Consider the following 24,294-nt stretch of genomic DNA (forward strand, 5'->3'; position numbering starts at 1 on the left):
GTCCCACTGAGGCGATTTGTTTAGGCGACTAGGCCACATGTTCGCTGGGGATGTCGCCTGTACGGCCGCGAGTCGTCTCCTCAGTCGCCCAAAGAGTCGTAGCGTTTTTCTGGTCGCCGATGGATTCTCAACATGTTCAACATTTTTCGGCGATAGTGGGTTGACGCCAATGAGCGTAACTTGACTACGTAGGTGACGTGGGCGCTGTCGTAGGTTGTCTCCGGGTGACGCTGGTTGTTGCTGGTGCTGACTTCGGTGAATTCCATTGGCGACTACCTACGTCAACCTACGTCAGCCAGCGACAGGTAACGGCGACTGGATTGTCTTCAGTTGTTGCCGACAGGGTCGTAGCTTGTCGTGGGTGGACGTAGGTTGTGGTAGGTGTGGTCGCAGGTGGACGTGGTAGTTGTCGGTAGCTTGCCGTCGACTAGATGTTAGGTTGTCATAGACATTGTCGTAGGGGGGGGGGGGGCCCAGTCGCCGGTTTTTCGGCTACCTGCTACGACCGTGACAGTTGCCGGCAGTCCCCTGAACATTCACCTAAGTGGGACAGGCCCAAAATGCGATGCTGGATGTGACAGGTCTTCATAAAGATGAGGTGGTGGAGTCGAGGATTTCTCGGCCGTTACACACAGTGGGGGCGCGCTGGCCGCTGGCGGATGCTGTAAAGCAACGGGAGCGCGCACGTTACTCCAAAAGGTCCTTGAAATGCAGAAAGGAAAATATTCAAAAGTAAATCTAGTCCGAATACTCTGCCGAACATGTAGAGAGTGTGTCCGGGGTTACGGGGAGAAGGCAGGAGAATGGTGTAGAGGGGCAGAGATAGATCAGCCATGATTGAATGGCAGAGTGGACTTGATGGGCCGAATGGCCTCATTCTACTCCTATCACTTATGACCTTATAGGGGTTGGACAGGCTAGATGCAGGAAGATTGTTCCCGATGTTGGGGAAGTCCAGAACAAGGGGTCACAGTTTAAGGATAAGGGGGAAATCTTTTAGAACCGAGATGAGGAAAACATTTTTCACACAGAGAGTGGTGAATCTGTGGAATTCTCTGCCACAGAAAGTAGTTGAGGCCACAGTTCATTGGCTATATTTAAGAGGGAGTTAGATGTGGCCCTTGTGACTAAAGGGATCAGGGGGTATGGAGAGAAGGCAGGTACAGGATACTGAGTTGGATGATCAGCCATGATCATATTGAATGGCGGTGCAGGCTCGAAGGGCCGAATGGCCTACTCCTGCACCTATTTTCTATGTTTCTATGTTTCTACGTTTCTATAAGCTGGTTTACAAAAAGATACAGACTGCGGCACGGTGGTGCAGCGGGTAGAGCTGCTGCCTCACAGCGCCAGAGACCCGGGTTCCATTCTGACTACGGGCGCTGTCTGTACGGAGTTTGTACGTTTAGGATTAGCTAGATTCGTAAGTGATAGGAACGGAATTAGGCCGTTCGGCCCATCAAGTCTGCTCTGTCATTCTATCATGGCTGATCTATCTCTCCCTCTCAATCCCAGTCTCCTGCCTTCTCCCCACAACCCCCGGCACCCGCACTAATCAAGGGTTAGATTAGTATATTGTCACGTATACTGTGGTGCAGTGAAATGACCAGCGTGGGTTTTCTCCGGGCGCTCCGGTTTCCTCCCACACTCCAAAGACCTGCAGGTTTGTAGGTTAATTGGCTTTTTGCAAAATTGTAAGTTGTCCGTTGTGTGTGTGTGTGTGTGTAGGATGGTGTTCGTGTGCGGGGATCGCTGGTCGGCGCGGACTCGGTGGGTCGAAGGGCCTATTTCCGCGCTGTATCTTTAAGGCCAGAGTGTGGAGTGCAGTGGACCACGGGTCGGTCGCGGAAGGGTCGGCTACTTACAGCGGGACTGGCTGGTGACCGTTCCACTGACGCTCAACCTGTTCATGGTCAGTCTGTGAGTGGTCACGTTCTTCTGTGGTTGGAACACGATGATGTGGACCTTGGGGGCAAAGAGGCATCCCAGCACCACGAAGCCGCTCAAGCTGACGGAGATACACATGGTGGTGGTCTGCACCTGCGGAGGGGGGGAGAGGCGACCATGAGACTCGCTGGAGAATCACTGACCAGAGACACAGACACAACACCAGGACTGACCTCCCCCTCCTGCAAGGAGTGTCATAGAAACATAGAAATTAGGTGCAGGAGTAGAGGCCATTCAGCCCTTCGAGCCTGCACCGCCATTCAATATGATTATGGCTGATCATCAAACTCAGTATCCAGTACCTGCCTTCTCTCCATACCCCCTGATCCCTTTAGCCACGAGGGCCACATCTAACTCCCTCTTGAATATTGCCAATGAACTGTGTGGCCTCAACTACCTTCTGTGGCAGAGAATTCCACAGATTCACCACTCTCTGCGTGAAAAATGTTTTTCTCATCTCGGTCCGAAAAGATTTCCCCCTTATCCTTAAACTGTGACCCCTTGTTCTGGACTTCCCCAACATCGAGAACAATCTTCCTGCATCTAGCCTGTCCGGCCCCTTAAGAATTTTGTAAGTGTCCATCTTCAGTGTCCAACCAGCGGCTGCAGTTCCTTCCCACACATTTGTTCAGTTTGGTTTACTGGCCCGTGTACCGAGGTACCGTGAAAAGCTTTTAATAAGGAACTGCAGATGCTGGAAAATCGAAGGTAGACAAAAATGCTGGAGAAACTCAGCGGGTGCAGCAGCATCTATGGAGCGAAGGAAATAGGCAACGTTTCGGGCCGAAACACTTCTGGAAATAGGCAACGTTTCGGGCCGAAACCCTTCCGGGTTTCGGCCCGAAACGTTGCCTATTTCCTTCGCTCCATAGATGCTGCTGCACCCGCTGAGTTTCTCCAGCACTTTTGTTTACCATTGAAAAGCTTTTGTTGCGCGCTAACCAGTCAGCGGAAAGACAATACATGATTACAATCGAGCCGTCCACAGTGGTTGGAGTAGAGTGGAGCGATTGTAATGTGTGATTATAGTTCCACCTCAGGGACCAGCTGGTCGAGGGGCGCCTGAGTGGGGGAGGGTATCGACCAGTGGCGCTGTGTCTCAAGAAGGCAACCAAGATGGTGGCGCAGCGGGTAGAGCTGCTGCCTCACAGCGCCAGAGACCCGGGTTCGATCCTGACTACGGGTGCTGTCTGTACGGAGTTTGTACGTTCTCCCCGTGACTTGCATGGGTTTTCTCTGAGATCTTTATTCTCCCGCACTCCAAAGACGTGCAGGTTTGTAGGTTCATTGGCTTGGGTCTGTATATTTGGTATAAGTGTAAATTGTCCCTAGTGTGTGTAGGATAGTGTTAGTGTGCGGGGATCGCTGGTCGGTGCGGACTCGGTGGGGCCGAAGGGCCTGTTTCCGCGCTGTATCTCTAAACTATATATCTGGTAGACACTGGCGTGCTGGAGTAACTGAGTGAGTCAGGCAGCATCTCTGGAGGAAAAGCAGGGGCGACGTTTCACTTTATCCATGCACCTCGTGATCTTGGACACCTCTATAAGGTCACCCCTCATCCTCCTGCGCTCTAGAGAACAAAGTCCCAGCCTATCCAACCTTTCCCTGTAACACAAGCCCAGCTAACATCCTGGTGATTCTCTTCTGCACACGCTCCAACTGAATGGTTGAGGAAGACTTTTCTCTATCTCTATCTCAGAGTCATCTCGGGCTGGGAATGAATGTTAACCTTGCCAAATGTGTGTAGATGATACAAGAGAATAAATACAATTAATATCCAGACAGCAAATGTATTCTTGAGCAGGAAGGGAGGAATCTGTTCCCAGCCACTGATTAAATGTCTTTTTAAACTGATTTATATGATTCATTAACTGCAAAAATATTGCAGACAGCAGATTGTCAGTTAGTGAAAGATTCAGAGAGAGGCACAAGACAGGAGAATGGGGATAGCAGGGAGAGATGCATCAGTCATGATTGAATGGTGGAGTAGACTTGATGGGCCGAATGGCCTAATTCTGCTGCTATCACTTATGACCTTATTATCTAATGAACAGTCGCGTTAAGCATTATCTAAACTTTACAGTGGTTCTTAACCTGGGGGTCGTGACCCCTATTGTGGGTCGTTTGGGGCCCTGCCAGGGGTCATGAAGGGGACACAGATAACATATCAATTTGATGAGCCCATGTTTAGGAGCCTAACAGAGGTACATACCACACACAGTGTTTTGTTCACGAATGTGAGTACTGGTGCCAGAAAGGTTAAGAACCACTGCTCTAAACTAATCTGATCTGCAGAAGGTTCCCGACCCAAAACGTCACCTATCCATGTTCTCCACAGATGCTGCCTGACCCGCTGAGTTACTCCAGCACTATGTGAAATGTCACCTATCCATGTTCTCCACAGATACTGCCTGACCCGCTGAGTTATGGTGCAGCAGCATCTATGGAGCGAAGGAAATAGGCAACGTTTCGGGCCGAAACCCTTCTGGAAATAGGCAAAGTTTTGGGCCGAAACCCGGAAGGGTTTCGACCCGAAACGTTGCCTATTTCCTTAGCTCCATAGATGCTGCTGCACCCGCTGAGTTACTCCAGCACTCTGTGAAACGTCACCTATCCATGTTCTCCACAGATGCTGCCTGACCCGCTGAGTTACTCCAGCACTCTGTGAAACGTCACCTATCCATGTTCTCCAGTGATGCTGCCTGACCCGCTGAGTTACTCCAGCACTCTGTGTCTATCCTTGGTATAAACCAGCATCGGCAGTTACTTTTGATTACATTTTCCAACATTGTAAAAATCCTGCTGCATTTTGACCAACTCCCCCACATTCCACCACTCCACACACGCTAAGGACAATTAACCGACAAACCCGCACGTCTTTGGAGTGTGGGAGGGAACCGGAGCACCCGGAGAAAACCCACGCAGGTCACGGGGAGAACGTACAAACTCTGTTCAGACAGCACCCGTAGTTAGGATTGAACCCGGGTCTCTGGCGCTGTGAGGCAGCAGCTCTACTGCGGGATATTCTAGCCGTGCTACTGTGCTGCCCGAACCTTCACTGCGTTCAAACCTTCTTGAGAATCCTCTTCTAAGAATTACTTGGCTCTAAAGTAATCCTGCTTGTTCTTTAGTTTTAGAATTCTCTTATATAGACTGTGAGCAAATCCAGGGCCAGGCACTGACACACACACTCACACACACACTCACACACACACACACAGACACACACTCGCGCACACCCACTCGCACACACACACACACACACACACACACACACACACTCACACACACTCACACACATTCACACACACACTCACACACACACTCACACACACACACTCGCACGCACACACACTCGCACGCACACACACACACACACTCACACACTCGCACACACACTCGCACGCACACACACACACTCACACACACACTCACACACACACTCACACACACACACTCGCACGCACACACACTCGCACGCACACACACACACACACACACACACACACACACATACACACACACACACACACACTCACACACACTCGCACACACACTCGCACACACACACACTCACACACACGCGCACACACACTCGCACACACACTCGCACACACACTCGCACACACCCACACACAGACACACACTCACACACACGCACACTTGCAAATGCACAAATACAGATGCACAAACGCGTACACACACACACTCACACTCGCACACACACTCGCACACACACTCGCACACACACACACACACAGACACACACTCACACACACACGCACACTTGCAAATGCACAAATACAGACGCACAAACGCGTACACACACGCACACACTCGCACACACACGCACTCACACTCACACTCGCACACATACACACACAGACACACACAGACACACACACGTGCACATGCACACTCCCAAACAGACACACAAATGCGTACACACATAAGCACACCCACACACACTCACACTCGCACACACACACGCACTCACACTCGCACACTCACAGACCCGCTCACACACACACGCCCACGCCCACACCACACCACACACAATTCCGCCAAGATTCACCAATCACCAAGATAATTGGCACAGTAGGTCGGCACGGTGGTGCAGCAGGTAGAGCTGCTGCCTCACAGCGCCAGAGACCCGGGTTCCATCCTGACTACGGGTGCTGTTTGTACGGAGTTTGCACGTTCTCCCCGTGAGAATGTACGTAGCGGGTACGTCGGAGCTCGGGGACGTCTCTTAGCGGCACGTAACGCTAACGGCAGGTACTCGGGAAACGCGGTAACCTCGTGAAGACTCGTGAAGATTTTTCAACATGTTGAAAAATGTCCACGAGAGCCCCGAGTACCTACGAGCGGCCATTACCGTAAATCTCCGAGTTCGAATCGGGGAAACTCGGGAAAACTCTTCAATGAACTCGGACAGGGCTTTTAGAAATGAGCAAAGACATGTTCTTGTCATCCTCAATGTAACAAAAGATGAGGAAGATTTCGCGGAAGGGTTTCGGCCCCAAACGTCACCCATTCCTCCGCTCCATAGATGCTGCCTCACCCGCTAAAGATGAGGCAGTTGTGCGTGAGGATTGGTCACCTACCCTGTAGTCGCTGGAGGTGACATAGAAGATGGGCAGGAAGGCCAGCCAGATGATGCATGTAGTGTACATGGTGAACCCAATGAACTTGGCTTCGTTGAAGTTTTCTGGACACTTCCTGGTCTTGAAGGCATAGACTGTACATAGTATGACCAGCAAGACGTCATAGCTGAGTGACATCAACATGCTGGAGTCCTTGACGTTACACTTGAGGATGACGCTCTCCCGCCTCTCGGGGATGGTGTATCTCCTCGTTCCTGGGCTTTCCAGAACCAGCCACACCAACACCATCACCATGTGGACCAGGATCAGGCTGAGGCAGATGAAGACCTGCGAGCCCGGGCTGATGAACCTTGGTCTCTGCGTGCCTTCCTTCACCCCGTTGAAGATGCGGGCGATGCGGTTGGTCTTGGTGAGTAGGGCGGAGTAACAGATGGCAAAGGAGGAGCCCAGACCCAGGCGGCGGAGCGTGCAGATGGCGGGTGAGGGTTTGGCGATGAAGAAGAAGGTCATGCAGTACGAGAAGAAGACTCCGAAGAGCAAGATGTAGCAGAGCTCGCGGCCCGAGGCTTTGATCAGAGGTGTGTCGTTGTGCTTGAGGAAGATGGAGGCCACCACCAGGGTGGTGATGATCCCAACGCAGGAGATGGTGATGGGACCGATCGCCCAGCCATCCCCCCATCTGATGTAATCCTCCGGCAGGTCGTAGCAGCCGCTCAGCTCCTCGTCTGGCCAGCGCCCCGGGCCGCAGTCCTTGCAGGTGAACTCGTCTAGCAGGTAGGCGTGTGGGTCGCAGGGGACACAGATCCAGCAACACACGTCCCCGGGCTGCATGTTCTTGATCTCGTTGCGGGCGCATGGATCGCTACACTGCGAGGTGGGGATGCGGTGCCTGGGCCAGTGCATCAACTCTGTGTCCAGAGACAGCACCTTGGCCCACTGGCCCACCCTGACGTACGCGTACCTGCCCGACAACGTCTTCTGGTAGTTGAACACGTTGTAGCGGCCAATGCCGTCCCCGTTCTTATCGAACTTCACCTCGCTGTCCACCGGCTGGAACGGGGCTGAGGGGAGAGAGGAACAGTGGTCAGTGAGACATGGTGAGACTCCCACACCCGCCCACGACATCTTCACCCCATCACTGTAGCCTGCACCCACCCACGACATCTCCATCAGTATAGCCTGCACCCACCCACTCTACACCAAACCCAACACTCTACATCAATTCCATCTACACCTCACGCTGCCTCATCAAGGCCAGCAGCCCAGACCATCACACACACACACAAACCAACCTCCCTTCCATCATAGAAACATAGAAACATAGAAATTAGGTGCAGGAGTAGAGGCCATTCGGCCCTTCGAGCCTGCACCGCCATTCAATATGATCATGGTGATCATCCAACTCAGTATCCCGTACCTGCCTTCTCTCCATACCCTCTGATCCCCTTAGCCACAAGAGGCCACATCTAACTCCCTCTTAAATATAGCCAATGAACTGGCCTCGACTACCCTCTGTGGCAGGGAGTTCCAGAGATTCACCACTCTCTGTGTGAAAAAAGTTCTTCTCATCTCGGTTTTAAAGGATTTCCCCCTTATCCTTAAGCTGTGACCACTTGTCCTGGACTTCCCCAACATCGAGAGCAATCTTCCTACCATCGACTCCATCTACACCTCACGCTGCCTCGGCAAGGCCAGCAGCATCATCAAGGACCAGTCTCACCCCGGCCACTCCCTCTTCTCTCCTCTCCCATCAGACAAGAGGTACAGAAGTGTGAAAACGTTGTCTCTGGAATCTCCCGCTCAGTACAGACATGATGGGCCGAAGGGCCTGTTCCTGTGCTGTACTGTACTGCTCCCTGTTCTAGGTACGTTTGACGTATTTCACCGCTCACGGTTGGACAGCTGGCGATCAGTCACCTCCCAGTGACAAATAAATGCTGGGCTAAACTGGAACATATTTTTCAGAAAATTACTGACATTTTTCACACTAGAAATTACACATCAATTTTGTGATTTTTTTTCCCCCAGTTATTCTTGTCAAATCCCATTGCCTTTCGAACCGACTGAAAGGACACTGATGTATTTTCATAGAAAACATGCGTTTTCTGAAAGAGCTTGAAGATTAAATGATTTTGCCTTCTGGCGATAATCACAGAACATAGAACTGGAACAGTCCAGCACAGGAACAGGCCCTTCGGCCCATCATCGCTGCCTCAAAAAGGCTGGCAGTATCATCAAGGACCCACACCATCCTGGCCTCTCACTCATCTCCCCGCTACCTTCAGGTAGAAACATAGAAACATAGAAATTAGGTGCAGGAGTAGGCCATTCGGCCCTTCGAGCCTGCACCGCCATTCAATATGATCATGGCTGATCATCCAACTCAGTATCCTGTACCTGCCTTCTCTCCATACCCTCTGATCCCCTTAGCCACAAGGGCCACATCTAACTCCCTCTTAAATATAGCCAATGAACTGGCCTCGACTACCCTCTGTGGCAGAGAGTTCCAGAGATTCACCACTCTCTGTGTGAAAAAAGTTCTTCTCATCTCGGTTTTAAAGGATTTCCCCCTTATCCTTAAGCTGTGACCCCTTGTCCTGGACTTCCCCAACATCGGGAGCAATCTTCCTGCATCTAGCCTGTCCAACCCCTTAAGAATTTTGTAAGTAGAAGGTACAGGAGCCTGAAGGCTGCAACGTCCAGGTTCAGGAATAGCTCCTTCCCCACAGCCATCAGGCTATTAAACTCAACTCAAACAAAAATATGAACTTTAATTAGCCTACTGCACTTTATCTGTGTATATATATATATTCAATGGTATATGGACACACTGATCTGTTCTGTATTCATGCCTACTATATTCTGTTGTGCTGAAGCAAAGCAAGAATTTCATTGTCCTATCTGGGACACATGACAATAAACTCTCTTGAATCTTGAATCAATGTCCGTACCCAACACGACGCCAAGTTAAACTAATCCCCTCTGCCAGCATGTGATCCGTATCCCTCCATTCCCTGCATATCCACGTCCCTGTCTAAAAGCCTCTTAAACACCACGATCGTATCTGCCTCCACCCCCACCTCTGGCAGCGCGTTCCAGGCACCCACCACCCTCTGTGTAAAAAACCTGCCCCGCACATCTCCTTTATACTTGGCCCCTCTCACCTTAAAGCTGCGCCCTCTAGTCTTTGACATCTCCACCCTGGGGAAAAGGTTCTGACTGTCTACCGTATCTACGCCTCTCATCATTTTATAGACTTCTCTCAGATCTCCTCTCAACCTCTGACGTTCCAGAGAAAACAGTCCGTGTCTGTCCAGCCTCCCCCTGTAGCTAATGCCCACTAATCCTGCATCATCTCCAAAGCCTCTACATGCTTCCTGTAATGGGGGCGACCGGAACTGCTCGCAATACTCCAACTGTGGCCTGACCAAAGTGTTGTAATGTGACAATCTGAAATAACAGTCAGGATCTAATCCGGCACTGTGCCGCCCCAGGGGCCAAATCTTGAGCTGAATTTCCTGTAGGAAGTTTAGATGTAAAGTTCTCTCCCTCTTCCATTAATTGAATGATGACATTTTCTATACAGTATATCTTTACCTGAATAAATCTATACAAGAGTTCCCTCTTGGCCCTGCGTTATATGAAATCCTCACATGAAAGTTCAAGGTTTGACCTCAGTTTGCTCCTGCATTAAATCATTGATTCTTTGAGTAGAGTATATTTTCCAGAGGTGCAAGAGGTTGCAAATGGATGTCAGCCATATATCACGGACCACACACACAACTTGCCTGTTCCAGGGCCACACAGCACAGAAGCAGGCTCTTGGACACACTGAGTCCATGCTAATCACCAGACCACCTCTTTACACTAGTCCTATACTTGCCCCATTTCATCCCTCCCCCCCCCACTGACCCACGCACCTCTGACACATGGGGGGGGGGGGGGGGGGTGGGGGAATGTGGAAGACCTGGATAGAGTGGGTGTGGAGAGGATTTTTCCACTAGTGGGAGAGTTGAGGACCAGAGGGCACAGCCTCAGAATTAAAGGACGTTCCTTTGGGAAGAAGATGAGAAGGAATTTCTTTGACATAGAAACATAGTCTATGTTTCTATGAATTTTAGTCAGAGGGTGGTGAATCTGTGGAATTCTTTGCCACAGACGGCTGTGGAGGCCACAAGTCAGTGGATATTTTTAAGGCAGAGATAGATAGGTTCTTGATTAGTACGGGTGTCAGGGGTTATGTGGAGAAGGCAGGAGAATGGGGTTGAGAGGGAGAGATAGATCAGCCATGATTGAATGGCGGAGTAGACTTGATGGGCCGAATGGTCCAATCCTGCTGCTTATTCAGCTGATATCAGGCAACTGAACCATCCTACTGTAACTAGAGTGGTCCTGAACTACTATCTACCTCATTGGAGATCCTCGGACTATCTTTGATCGGACTTTACTGGCTTTACCTTGCACTAAACGTTATTCCCTTGTCATGTATCTGTACACTGGGTTGCAATCATCTATTGTCTTTCCACTGACTGGTTAGCATGCAGCAGCAAAGTTTTTCACTGTACCTCGGTACACGTGACAATAAACTAAACTGAGCTGAAGGCAGGAGAATGGAGTTAGGAGGGAGAGATCTCAGGTGGTCAACTAACATGCACTCCCTGGTAAAGAACGTACAACAGCTTAACTTCCCAAGATCACTCAGGAAAGTCAACTTGCCACAACAGCTGCTCTTGTCATTCTACCGTTGCTCCATAGAGCAACCGTTGCTCCATTTAAAAAAAAATGGGGGCGCTGACCTGTGCGCGGCTGCCCAGCCAGCAGCTGTCTGTCTTTTCATCTTTTTTTTATTTTTAGTTAGTTAAAGTGTTTTTGTTTCTGGAGTTCTAGACTTTTTATGTGGGGGGTGGGGTGGGGGGGAAGGGGGAAACTACCTTTCAGGGTCCCTACCTGGTTGGAGAGGCAGCTTTTCTCCGGGCTGTAGCTTCGACCCGTCCTCGCAGCCTACCAGCGGGCCTGGAGCGGCGTTTCCTGTCGGGCACTGCCCAGAACCACGGCTTCGGCAGCGGCACAGCGCTGAAGCGCTATCGTGGAGCGGGCGATGCCTTGCCTGGGTCGCCGCGCTGGAGCTCCGGTGAGCTGAAGACCGCTGAGGAAAACATTGCGGAGCTGCGGGACTGTGGAGAGGCCAGCTGCGGGCGGCGGCGCTGAACTTTACACCGGGAGCCTGGGATCTCTAGATGAGATCGCCAGTAGTGGAGCTCCAACTGGCGCGGCCTTGTTGGCTTCGGAAGCCGCGGCCTCCAGTGCGGAAGCGGCCGTTCCAGGGTTCCCAAGCCGCTGCAAGGATTCTCCCGACGCCGGAGCAACATCACCCGGCGAGAACGGCCAGGAACATCGGGCCTCCGTAGAGGCAACTGTGGAGGCCTCAATGGGCCCGACTATGGGTGAACTGGGGTTGGGGACTGGACTTTGTGCCTTCCCTCATGGTGGGAGCCATTGTGGGGGGATGTTCTATATGTTTAATCTCTTATTAATGTTATGTCTGTATTCTTTCTTTATGTGCTGCATTGGCAAGAAGCATTTCACTACACCTAGGTGTATGTGACTAATAAATAACCTTTGACCTAGAGAGTGTCCTGACACATGGCATCCCGGTGTGGTACGGCAACAGTTCTGCAGCGGACAGGAAGATCACCCACACACACCTGCCTACCCCGGAAGAGATCTATAGCTCCCGTTACCTGCTGAAGGCATCACACATACTAAAGGCCCCATCTCATCCCCGCACATGTCCTGTTTGCCCTTCTGCCCTCAGGAAAACGTTACAGATCCATCAAACCACACACCACAAGATTAACAAACAGTTTCTACCCCAAGGCCATCCCCACTCTGAACTGCGCACTGAACACACAGCCCTCTGAGCCAGTATATTGTACCACCGCAATAATAATAAATAATATTAATAATAATAATATATTTTATTGTCATTGCAGATAAGTGCAACGAGATTTGGTTTGCAGCTTCCATCCGATGTCATAGCTTAAACAACATTTAGATTTAGATATCCCGAGAAACATGATTTATAAGAGGAACAGTAAAACAGTGTAAAGTGCAAATGTGTCTGAGCCGAGTCGATGACCATCCGAGGGAGACAGTCCGTGGGGGTGGGGGGGGGGGGGGGGGGGGCAATCAGCAGGGCTGGTTCAGAGCAGCTATAGCTCTGGGGATGAAGCTGCTCCTGAGTCTGGAGGTGTGGGCGTAGAATGTCTGCCGGAGGGTAGACTGTGAACTATTGGACATTATGACGACGTTATTTGTTATTACCTTACGTTGGAGCTCCACTCGGGCAGTGCGCCTGGAATTCCGTTGTATGTCTTTACAATGACAATAAAGTATTTTTATTATTATTATTATTATTATTAGATCAGCCATGATTGAATGGGGGGATAGACTTGATGGGCCGGATGGCCTAATTCTGAGGAGAAGGCAGGCACGGGTTATTGATAGGGGACGATCAGCCATGATCATATTGAATTTTCTTCTTTCCTGTAAAGCACCTTGAATTGCTGTTTGCACGGATGGTGCTATACAAATACATTTGCCTTTGCCTTTGCCTTTGAATGGTGGTGCTGGCTTGAAGGGCCGATTGGCCTCCTCCTGCACCTATTTTCTATGTTTCTATGCTCCTAAATTAAAATTAAAATTTAATTAAATTAAATTAAAATTTCTTTATTTATATAGCACATTTTCAGTCAACTTGCATTGACCCCAAAGTGCTTCACATAATTACATCCACACACACAGGCAAAGATGGGTGAAGTGTCTTGCCCAAGGACACACACAGGCAAAGGTGGGTGAAGTGTCTTGCCCAAGGACACAACGACAGTATGCACTCCAAGCGGGATTCGAACCGGCTACCTTCCGGTTGCCAGCCGAACACTTAGCCCATTGTGCCATCTGTCGTCCCTATCACGTACGAACTTATGAGGAGCCACGGGATGAGTTCTGGAAGATTCTGCATCTTGTTAGCAAGTGGGATTAGGCATAAAGAAGCAGAGATCGGATGGTGTTGAGAGGGAATGTCTGGAGCAGAGTGTGTTGATGTAAAGCTGGCGAGCGGCGAGCAGGATTGAAGTGCCGCACAGCAAGACTGCGGGCGCCCCCAATATTTCCCACCACCCCTGCCATCCAGATGATAAAGGAGGACTGAGTGGCGGTGTCGTGGGAAGATCGAACTATGTATGGCGAGCTTGGCTGGTATTGACAGCACTCTGCGGCGTGCCAGGCTACGTTGGGCTTTGAAGAGCAGCAATTTAAAAAAACAGCCCGGGTTTCCTCTTGTCCAGCTTTTGAAACAGGAACAAAAAATGGCAGCAAACCTTGTGATAGATAACAAGCAGTTCTCCCAGACTCCACTTGTCACTTGGATCATCTCCAAAGTTGCGATGCCTGAGGTTCCCACCGGAGAGGGTTCAGAGAAGATTTACCAGGATGTTGCTGGGACTCGAGGGGCCTGAGCTACAGGGAGAGGTTGAGCAGCAGGCTGGGACTCTATTCCCCTGGGGCGCAGGAGGATGAGGGGTGATCTTATAGAGGTGTGAAAAAAATCACGAGAGGGTAGACGCACAAAGTCAGCACGGACTCGGTGGGCCGAAGGGCCTGTTTCCGTGCTGTATCTCTAAACTAAACTAATCTTCTCCAAGTTTACCTATAATTTGTGTTAATTCCACACATATCCATCGCAGTGTAACTGCTGTTTCATCCAATGCTTGTAAAGTGGTGAGTCCTCCCAGCCTCTCGCCCACACAGAACACAGGCACTGCCATATGGTCAACTTGCCCCTTGGTTTAAACATTGCCTTCTAATCTTACAGCTGTGACCACTAGTCTTCAAGGAAAGGGGAGAGACTTAGGGGAATACTTAAGAAAGAACTGCAGATGCTGGAAAAATCGAAGGTAGACAAAAATGCTGGAGAAACTCAGCGGGTGAGGCAGCATCGAAGATGCTGCCTCACCCGCTGAGTTTCTCCAGCATTTTTGTCTACCTAAGGGAAATACTAATCTGATAGAAAGAGTGAATATTGATTACCATGCTTGGACTTATTGGCAACGACAACATCATTCAAACTTGTGATGGAATGTTTTATCAATGACATTGATTTGACTGGAAACGTGAGCAGCCAGTTTCAGGCATGCAGCGCCAGAGACCCGGGTTCGATCCCAACTACGGGTGCTGCCTGTACAGAGTTTGCACGTTCTCCCCGTGACCTGCGTGGGTTTTCTCCGGGATCTCCGGTTTCCTCCCACACTCCAAAGACGTGCAGGTTTGTAGGTTAATTGGCTTGGTGTAAATGTAAACTGTCCCTGGTGTGTTAGTGTGCGGGGATCGCTGGTCGGCATGGACTCGGACTCAAAGCTCCTCGCTGTATCTCTCAACAAAACTAAGTGTGTTAAGGCTGCCCCATTACAAGAAGAATATGGAGGCTTTGGAGAGGATGTTGAAGAGCTTTACTAGCATGCTGGACACAGAGTGCTGGAGTAACTCAGCGAGTCAGGCAGCATCTGTGGAGAACATGGATAGGTGACGTTTCACAGAGTGCTGGAGTAACTCAGCGGGTCTGGCAGCATCTGTGGAGAACATGGATAGGTGACGTTTCACAGAGTGCTGGAGTAACTCAGCGGGTCAGACTGAAGAAGGGTCTTGACCCGGATCATCGCCCGTTCCTTCTCTCCACAGATGCTGCCTGACCCGCTGAGTTACTCCAGCACTCTGTGTCTGTCTTCAGTGATAAACACGTGACCAACTCCTGTGCAGATTCCTTCACAACAGTATTTTTGTCTGTCAGAATGGTTGGTTTCCATGGTAATATAATGGTTTAAGTTGGATTTTGAGATCTTTCTATTAACAGGAAGAAGAGATAGCTGATAACAGCTGACAGAATCGTTAACATCGATGCGTCAGCCTCTCGGATATTTCCATAACTTTGGTTTTCCGCTGCACACAAACTCCTCCGATCATCTTGCTGGAGATTTGGCAACTTGTTCTTAGGTTTACAAGTGGTAGGAGCAGAATTAGGCCATTCGGCCCATCAAGTTTACTCCGTCATTCAATCGGGGCTGATCTCTCTCTCTCTCTCTCTCTTTCCCTCTCAACCCCATTTTCCTGCCTTCTCCCCATAACCCCTGACACTAATCAAGAATCTGTCTCTCTGCCTTAAAAATACCCACTGACTTGTGGCCCCCACAGCCGTCTGTGACAATGAATTCCACAGATTCACCACCCTCTGGCTAAAGAAATTCCTCCTCATCTCCTTCCTAAGGGTACGTCCTTTTATTCTGAGGCTGTGCCCTCTAGTCCTAGACTCTCCTAAGCAACTCAAGAGTTTGGGCAGGCTGGGACTCTATTCCTTGGAGCACAGGGGGATGAGGGGTGATCTCACAGAGGTGTATGGAATCATGAGGGGAATAGATCGGGTAGACGCGCAGAATCTCTTGCCCAGAGTCGGGGAATCGAGGGCCAAACACAGCCAAATATGACTATTGTAGGTGGTTTGGATTTTCTTCCCGATTCGAGCATCTGCCTTCTCTCATGTCAAGAGTCAAAGTGTTTTATTGTCATGTGTCCCAGATAGAACAATGCAATTCTTACTTACAGCAGCACAGCAGAATATGTCAACATAATACTCTGTAAACAACATAATTAATGAGAAATAAAAGTTTAGTGTGTATATATACATATACATACATGTATATACATGTGTAGGAAGGAACTGCAGATGCTGCTTTAAACTGAAGATAGACACAAAATGCTGGAGTAACTCAGCGGGTGAGGCAGCATCTCTGGAGAGAAGGAATGAGTGACGTTTTGGGTCGAGACCCTTCAGTCTGAAGAAACGTCACCCATTCCTTCACTGCATATATATACATTTTTATTTCTATGCACTTACATTAAAACACAGAACATAAGTGCAGCAGTAGGCCATACAGCCTTTTGAGCCAGCACCGCCATTCAATATGATCATGGCTGATCATCCACAATCAGTACCCCGTTCCTGCTTTCTCCCCATATCCCTTGATTTCGTTAGCCCTAAGAGCTAAATCTAACTCTCTCTTGGAAATATCCAGTGAATTGGTTTCTCCTCATCTCAGTCCTAAATGGCCTCCCCTTATTCCTAAACTGTGACCCCTGGTTCTGGACTCGCCCAACATGGGGAACATTTTTCCTGCATCTAGCCTGTGCAATTCTTTAAGAATTTTACATGTTAACAAATATATATATATATATATACACCCACACACGCACATATATACACACACACACACACACACACACACACACACACACACACACACACACACACACACACACACAGACCCACACACGCACGCACACACACACACACACACACACAAACACACACACACACACACACACACACACACACACACACACACAAACACACAAAAACACACACAAACACAAACACACACACACACACACACAACAACACACACGGACCCACACACACACACACACACACACACACACATAAAAAACAAAGCAATCACTACTATAGTGTCCACAATGAAGCATCTTGCTGTGTGTACGTGTTGTGAGAGTAGGGGATTTGTACAGCTGTTGTGAGAGTGGGTGTGAAGGGCTACTCACCAATAAAGTTGAGTTTCAGCAGATATTCTCTGTACAGTATCTTGCCGTCGAGAGGCCGGATGGCTTGGCAGAGCCGCGTGGTATTTGGACACAGGACGCGCTGCATGTGGTGAATGGCGTGGGCCATGGAGTAGACGGCGTTCACCACAAACATCACCTTGGCCTCCTGCTCGTAGTTGGAGCTGTTGATGGAGAGCCGGCGGTCGCAGAGTTTGTGCCGTGGGCGGCTGGCCTGTAGCTGGCAGTGGAACCTCTGCTGCCAGAAGGCCTTGAACCAGGGGTTGCGTTTGTTGGTGTGGGGGTGGAGGCGGTGGAAGTAGCTGTCGAACTCCTTGATGGGGTAGGATGCCAGTTCCAGGGTGATGGCTCCGTTGGCCACGCGCTCTTGACCCTTGACCACGATCTCCTGCGCCCCCCAGCCGTCGCTAGCGATCCAGGTGAACCCCGACACGTTGAGGCGGTTGGCGGCGGCCAGTAACTCCCTGGCATCGTCTCCCCGCGTGAAGAGGACCACGATGTTGGCGTTGGCCTTGTGCAGCAGCTCCTGGATCACGTCCTCGTACGTCTTCTTGGTGGTGGAGCGGCCCACCTTCTCGGACGTGGCGATACAAATGTTGCGCAGCCTGGCCTCGTGCTCGAACGCCTCGATCCCCGTTTCCCCGTAGTCCCCCTCGGACGCCACCGTCGACACGTATGTCCAGTTGAAGAACTGCAAGATTTCCACCATGGCTTTGGCCTGGTAGAAGTCAGGAGGTACCGTCCTGGCGAAGTAATCGTAGCGGCTTTTGTCACTCAGCTTGGCGCTGGTGGAAGCGTAGCTGATCTGGGGGATCTGGAACAGTCTCAGCAGATTGGCAACCTGCAGAAGACAGACGGCAACATTAACCCCAGTTGTACATTGTAAGTTGACATTACAGACACCGACTGCTGGAGCAACTCAGCGGGTCAGGCAGCATCTGTGGAGAACATGGATAGGTGACGTTTCACAGAGTGCTGGAGTAACTCAGCGGGTCAGGCAGCATCTGTGGAGAACATGGATAGGTGACGTTTCACAGAGTGCTGGAGTAACTCAGCGGGTGCAGCAGCATCTATGGAGCTAAGGAAATAGGCAACGTTTCGGGCCGAAACCCGGAAGGGTTTCGGCCCGAAACGTTGCCTATTTCCAGAAGGGTTTTGGCCCGAAACGTTGCCTATTTCCTTCGCTCCATAGATGCTGCTGCACCATAACTCAGCGGGTCAGGCAGCATCTGTGGAGAACATGGATAGGTGACGTTTCACAGAGAGCCCCTCAGGTTCCAGATAAATCTTTCCCCTCTCACCTTAAACCGATGTCCTCTGGTTCTTGATTCCCCTCCCCTGGTTAAAAGATTCACCCGATCTATTCCCCTCGTGATTTTATATACCTCTTTTAGGACCGAGATGAGAAAAACATTTTTCACACAGAGAGTGGTGAATCTGTGGAAGGTAGTCGAGGCCAGTTCATTGGCTATATTTAAGAGGGAGTTATGGTATGGAGGGGTATGGAGAGAAGGCAGGTACAGGATACTGAGTTGGATGATCAGCCAGGATCATATTGAATGGCGGTGCAGGCTCGAAGGGCCGAATGGCCTACTCCTGCACCTATTGTCTATGTTTCTATGTTTACCCAAGGTATGGAAATAATCGCCACATAAAGGGCACAGGCAGAGTTACAAAGTAGCCCCTTTGTTTTCCCCATCACCATGCGCAGTCTCACCACTTGGAACTATTATTTAAGAAATATGACATCTCCCATTTTTAGGTTATCTGTAAATTTTTAATACCAAGGCAATTAAAACAGATAAATGAAGACCAAAATAAAGCTGGATAGAGTCGCTGTGTGAAGTCAACGCATGAATTTGTGACTTTCCCACACATCCCATCCAACCCAATATACAGACTAGTCCATCTCCTCGACTCTATGTTCTGTTCCAAATCCCTTTCTAATTGAAGATAGACACAGAGTGCTGGAGTAACTCAGCGGGTCAGGCAGCATCTGTGGAGAACGTGGATAGGTGACGTTTCACAGAGTGCTGGAGTAACTCAGCGGGTCAGGCAGCATCTGTGGAGAACGTGGATAGGTGACGTTTCACAGAGTGCTGGAGTAACTCAGCGGGTCAGGCAGCATCTGTGGAGAACATGGATAGGTGACGTTTCACAGAGTGCTGGAGTAACTCAGCGGGTCAGGCAGCATCTATGGAGCTAAGGAAATAGGCAACGTTTCGGGTCGAAACCCTTCCGGGTTTCGGCCCGAAACGTTGCCTATTTCCAGAAGGGTTTCGGCTCGAAACGTTGCCTATTTCCTTCGCTCCATAGATGCTGCTGCACCATAACTCAGCGGGTCAGGCAGCATCTGTGGAGAACATGGATAGGTGACGTTTCACAGAGTGCTGGAGTAACTCAGCGGGTCAGGCAGCATCTGTGGAGAACATGGATAGGTGATGTTTCACAGAGTGCTGGAGTAACTCAGCGGGTCAGGCAGCATCTGTGGAGAACATGGATAGGTGACGTTTCACAGAGTGCTGGAGTAACTCAGCGGGTCAGGCAGCATCTGTGGAGAACATGGATAGGTGACGTTTCACGTGTTCTCGTGAACCTTGTGGTGTGTTGTGACTGTCGGCAGAACAACCTCCCTCTGGGGGTGAATAAAGTTTCATCATATCGTATCCACTCCCTACAAGCCAGGGACGATATACTGAGGGCCAATTAACCTACAAACCTACACGTCTTTGGATGGTTAATTTTCAGTTTAGTTTAGTTTGGAGATACAGCACGGAAACAGGCCCTTCGGCCCATCGAATCCCCGCACACTAATACTATCCTACACGCACTAGGGACAATTTACAATTTTAACCAAAGCCAAATAGCCTACAAACCTGCACGTCTTTGAAGTGTGGGAGGAAACCGGAGCACCCTGAGAAAACCCACGCAGGTCACGGGGAGAACGTGCAAACTCCGTACAGACAGCATTATACCACCATGCCTCCCTCCCAGTGTGTGCAGCTTGAGAATTGTAAGCAGCTAATTCCACGGCAGTAAACGGCCGTCAGTAAGCTGATTGTGTTCCGCTTTGGGTAAAGCTGCCTGCAGCTTGGGAGCTGGTGTTCGGAAACCACACTGACCACATCCAGCTGGCACAGAGCAATGTTCCTCTCTGACACTGAGCCATGTGTTGTTATTGGGTCCCAGCGATGGGTGCAGGCCAGAAACAAAACGAAAAAGCTCGCTGCTTCACTGAAACCTTCCAGAGCAATCAGATTCCATTAAGCAGTGCATGCTGTGTGAATTGGGATGAGGTATGTGGATGTAGATGTCTACTGCCAGCGTGGTCACTCCCCCTCTGTTTCATTGATATACAGTAAAGGATTCATTCACATCTAAAGGGATCTGAATGTGTAATCCTGACACAGCTTCCCATACACACAATGATTCCATTAGCTGAGCCATTGCATACAGTCTTAGAGTCTTTCAGGATCCATCACAGCCACGGTTTGGGAACGGCTCCGTCCAAGACTCGCAAGAAATCGCAACGAATTGTGGACGCAGCCCAGACCATCACACAAACCAACCTCCCTTCCATCGACTCCATCTACACCTGGATTTGGATGCCAGAGACAATGGGTATCTGAGGACCAGGGTTCGATTCCGACCTCGGATGCTGTCTGTGTGGAGTTCGCACGTTCTCCCTGTGACCGCATGGATTCCCTGTGAGTTTTCTGGTTTCCTCCCACATCCCTGAGATTTGCTCGCAGGTTTATTGACTGTTGTAATTTACCCCTTAACATAGGACACAGAACAAGGAACATAGGGCTCGGCATTTTATCCGGACGCATCACAGCCACGGTTTGGGAACAGCTCCGTCCAAGACCCGCAAGAAATTGCAGAGAATTGTGGACGCAGCCCAGACCGTCACACACACAAACCAACCTCCCTTCCATTGACTCCATCTACACCTCACGCTGCCTCGGCAAGGCCATCAGCATCATCAAGGACCAGTCTCACCCCGGTCACTCCCTCTTCTCCCCTCTCCCATCGGGCAAGAGGTACAGAAGTGTGAAAACGATCGCACACCTCCAGATTCAGGGACAGTTTCTTCCCAGCTGTTATCAGGCAACTGAACCATCCTACCACAACCAGAGAGCGGTCCTGAACTACTATCTACCTCATTGGTGACCCTCGGACGATCCTTGATCGGACTTTACTGGCTTTACCTTGCACTAAACGTTATTCCCTTTATCCTGTATCTGTACACTGTGGACGGCTCGATTGTAATCATGTGTTGTCTTTCCGCTGACTGGTTAGCACGCAACAAAAGCTTTTCACTGTACCTCGGTACACGGGACAATAAACTAAACGCATAAGCTATTTGACACAACTTCTCACACTCACAATGATTCGATTAGTGGAGCCATTGCAGAGTCTTAGAACTGCAGATCACAGAAACAGACCCTTCAGCCCACCTAGTCCATGCCGACCAGCGAGGAGAATGTTGCACTTTCAGTTTAGTTTATTGTCACTGGTACCGAGTAACTCAGCGGGCCAGGCAGCATCTGTGGAGAACATGGATAGGTGACGCTTTAGGTTGTGAGGGGTCCCGTGTTCTCCACAGATGCTGCCTGACCCGCTGAGTTACTCCAGCACATTCTCTCAAACATCATTGGCCATTATAACTGAGAGCACAACGGAGAAAAAGGACATTTACGACTCTACCATTGAAGTTCATTTTGTTTATTAGTTTAGAGATACTGGCGCTGAAACAGGGCAAAATAGCACCACACTACACACACTTGGGGCAATTTAGTCTGAAGAAGGGTCTCAACCTGAAACGTCACCCATTCCTTCTCTCCAGATGCTGCCTGTCCCGCTGAGTTTTTTTGTGTCAATCTACAAACCTGCACGTCTTTGGAGTGTGGGAGGAAATCGGAGCACCCGGAGAAAACCCACGCAGGTCATGGGGAGTTTAGTTCAGTCTAGTTTATTGTCCCGTGTACCGAGGTACAGTGAAAAGCTGTTGTTGCGTGCTATCCAGTCAGTGGAAAGACAATACATGATTACAATCGAGCCATTTACGGTGTACAGATACAGGATAAAGGGAATAAGGTTTAGTGCAACATAAGAATAAGCAGTAAGTCATTTAGGAACGGAGCCGAGGAAATACTTTTTCACACTGAGACCTGTGAGTCTGTGGAATTCTCTGCCTCAGAGAGCGGTGGAGGCCGGTTCCCTGGATACTTTCAAGAGAGAGCTAGATAGGGCTTTTAAAGATAGCGGAGTCAGGGGATATGGGGAGAAGGCAGGAACGGGGTACTGATTGTGGATGATCAGCCGTGATCACATTGAATGGCGGTGCTGGCTCGAAGGGCCGAATGGCCTACTCCTGCACCTATTGTCTATTGTCTATAAAGCCAGTGAAGTCTGATTAAGGAATGTGTAAACTGTGTACGGACAGCACCCGAGGTCAGGATTGAACCGTGGTCTCTGGCCCAGTGAGGCTTCGCCACCTAGTGGTTATTGATAGCATCGATTACCTGTATGGAGACACTACTATATGAGCCTCCAATCACACCTGCGATGGCGAGGGGATTGTTGTCCTGAATTGCGTACGACCCATCGGGACAGATGTACTCGGTTTCGTCGACTTTGGTCAGGGAAGCTCGGACGAACTCCAGCGACTGTTCCAGGGCGTAGGTGTCTCTGGAGCAGGTATCGAGGATGTGGACTCCCAGCTTGACACCTGGCAACAGGTAGGTATTGCGGTTGATGGCGTCGATGGCGAAGAGCATGGCCTCCAGGCGTTGGACTCCTCGGTCTTCGTTCACCAGGCCGCACTCATCGTTCCCCGAGCCTTTCTCGTGCACGGGGAAGAGACCGCCCAGGACAAGGTCCCCCTCCATCTTGATCTCCTTCTTGCCAAAGTTGCCCTCGCCGCGGCAAAGGAACAGAAACCCTTTGGAGATGAGAATCAGAGCGACCGCTTGCAGCTTGGCAAACATCTTGGACTCAGAGGGGAGTCGGAGAACAGCAACATTTCATTTTTCACCCATTGGATAGTCAAGGAGATTCTTCACTGTCGGTCCAGGCAGATACTCTAGCGACAGTCGGAGCTGCTCCCTGTAACACAAACAGACATAAGCAACGTGTGTGAAGTTTGGTCTTTGCAGTGTAAGTTCATCAGGTCATCAATTCTTCAAGCAGAATCAGGCCATTCGGCCCATCAAGTCTACTCTGCCATTCAATCGCGGCTGATCTATCTCTCCCTCTTAAACCCATTCTCCTGCCTTCTCCCCATAACCCCTGACACCCGCACTAATCAAGAATCTATCTATCTCTGCCTTAAAAATATCCACTGACTTGTGGCCTCCACAGCCGTCTGTGGCAATGAATTCCACAGATTCACCACCCTCTGACTAAAGAAATTCCTCCTCATCTCCTTCCTAAAGGAATGTCCTTTAATCCTGAGGCTGTGACCTCTGGTCCTAGACTCTCCCACTAGTGGAAACATCCTCTCCACATCGACTCTATCCAGGACTTTCACGATTCGGTATGGTTCAATGAGGTTCCCCCTCATTCTTCTAAACTCCAGCGAGTTCATACCATGCTTGGTGCATTTTGGTGAGTTCTGGCGACGAGACCTGCCACCAACTCAGTTACTCCAGCACTTTGTGATCAAGTCTTGGAAGGATAAGGACCTAACGCAACTTAATTGGATTAGTATAGATTGGAATGATGGTTGGTATAAATGAGGTGGACCAAAGGGCTCTATGAGTAGCTCAGACCAGTTTTATTTATAATTGACAGAAGTACAGTGAAAAGTTTTGTTTTGCTTTGTGCTGTCCAGACAATACATGATTACAATCGAGCCGTCCACAGTGTACAGATACAGGATAAAGGGAATAACGTTTAGTGCAAGGTAAAGCCAGTAAAGCCCAATTAAAGATAGTCCAAGGGTCTCCAATGAGGTGGATAGTAGTTCAGGACCGCTCACTAGTGATCATAGAGTCACAGGTTGATGCAGCGTGGAAACAGGCCCTTCGGCCCAACTTGCCCACACCAG

At 49.9% G+C, this 24,294-nt stretch overlaps 1 protein-coding gene across 3 annotated transcripts in view; it reads right to left on the reverse strand.

Moving 5' to 3' along the window:
- Positions 1 to 345: 345 nt before the first annotated feature.
- Positions 346 to 24,294, reverse strand: part of LOC116970147 (metabotropic glutamate receptor 3-like) — a 65,796-nt gene continuing 41,847 nt past the window's right edge. Inside the window, exons 2-7 of one of the 3 annotated variants that reach the window (XR_004411032.1) lie at positions 22,769 to 23,351; positions 17,223 to 18,081; positions 7,083 to 7,615; positions 6,555 to 6,688; positions 1,866 to 2,040; positions 523 to 662 (exon numbers count right to left, since the gene is read on the reverse strand). Coding sequence is in view for 2 of the 3 variants with exons in the window: in XM_033016859.1 (XP_032872750.1) it covers positions 586 to 662; positions 1,866 to 2,040; positions 6,555 to 7,615; positions 17,223 to 18,081; positions 22,769 to 23,233 (2,637 nt within the window). In the remaining variant the exon portion in view is untranslated. Of the gene's footprint in view, positions 703 to 1,865; positions 2,041 to 6,554; positions 7,616 to 17,222; positions 18,082 to 22,768; positions 23,352 to 24,294 lie in introns of all 3 variants that reach the window. The other 2 variants (XM_033016859.1, XM_033016860.1) reach the window with 2 other exon arrangements.

This window comes from Amblyraja radiata, unplaced genomic scaffold (genome assembly GCF_010909765.2).
Source record: "Amblyraja radiata isolate CabotCenter1 unplaced genomic scaffold, sAmbRad1.1.pri scaffold_568_ctg1, whole genome shotgun sequence".
NCBI lineage: Eukaryota > Metazoa > Chordata > Chondrichthyes > Rajiformes > Rajidae > Amblyraja > Amblyraja radiata.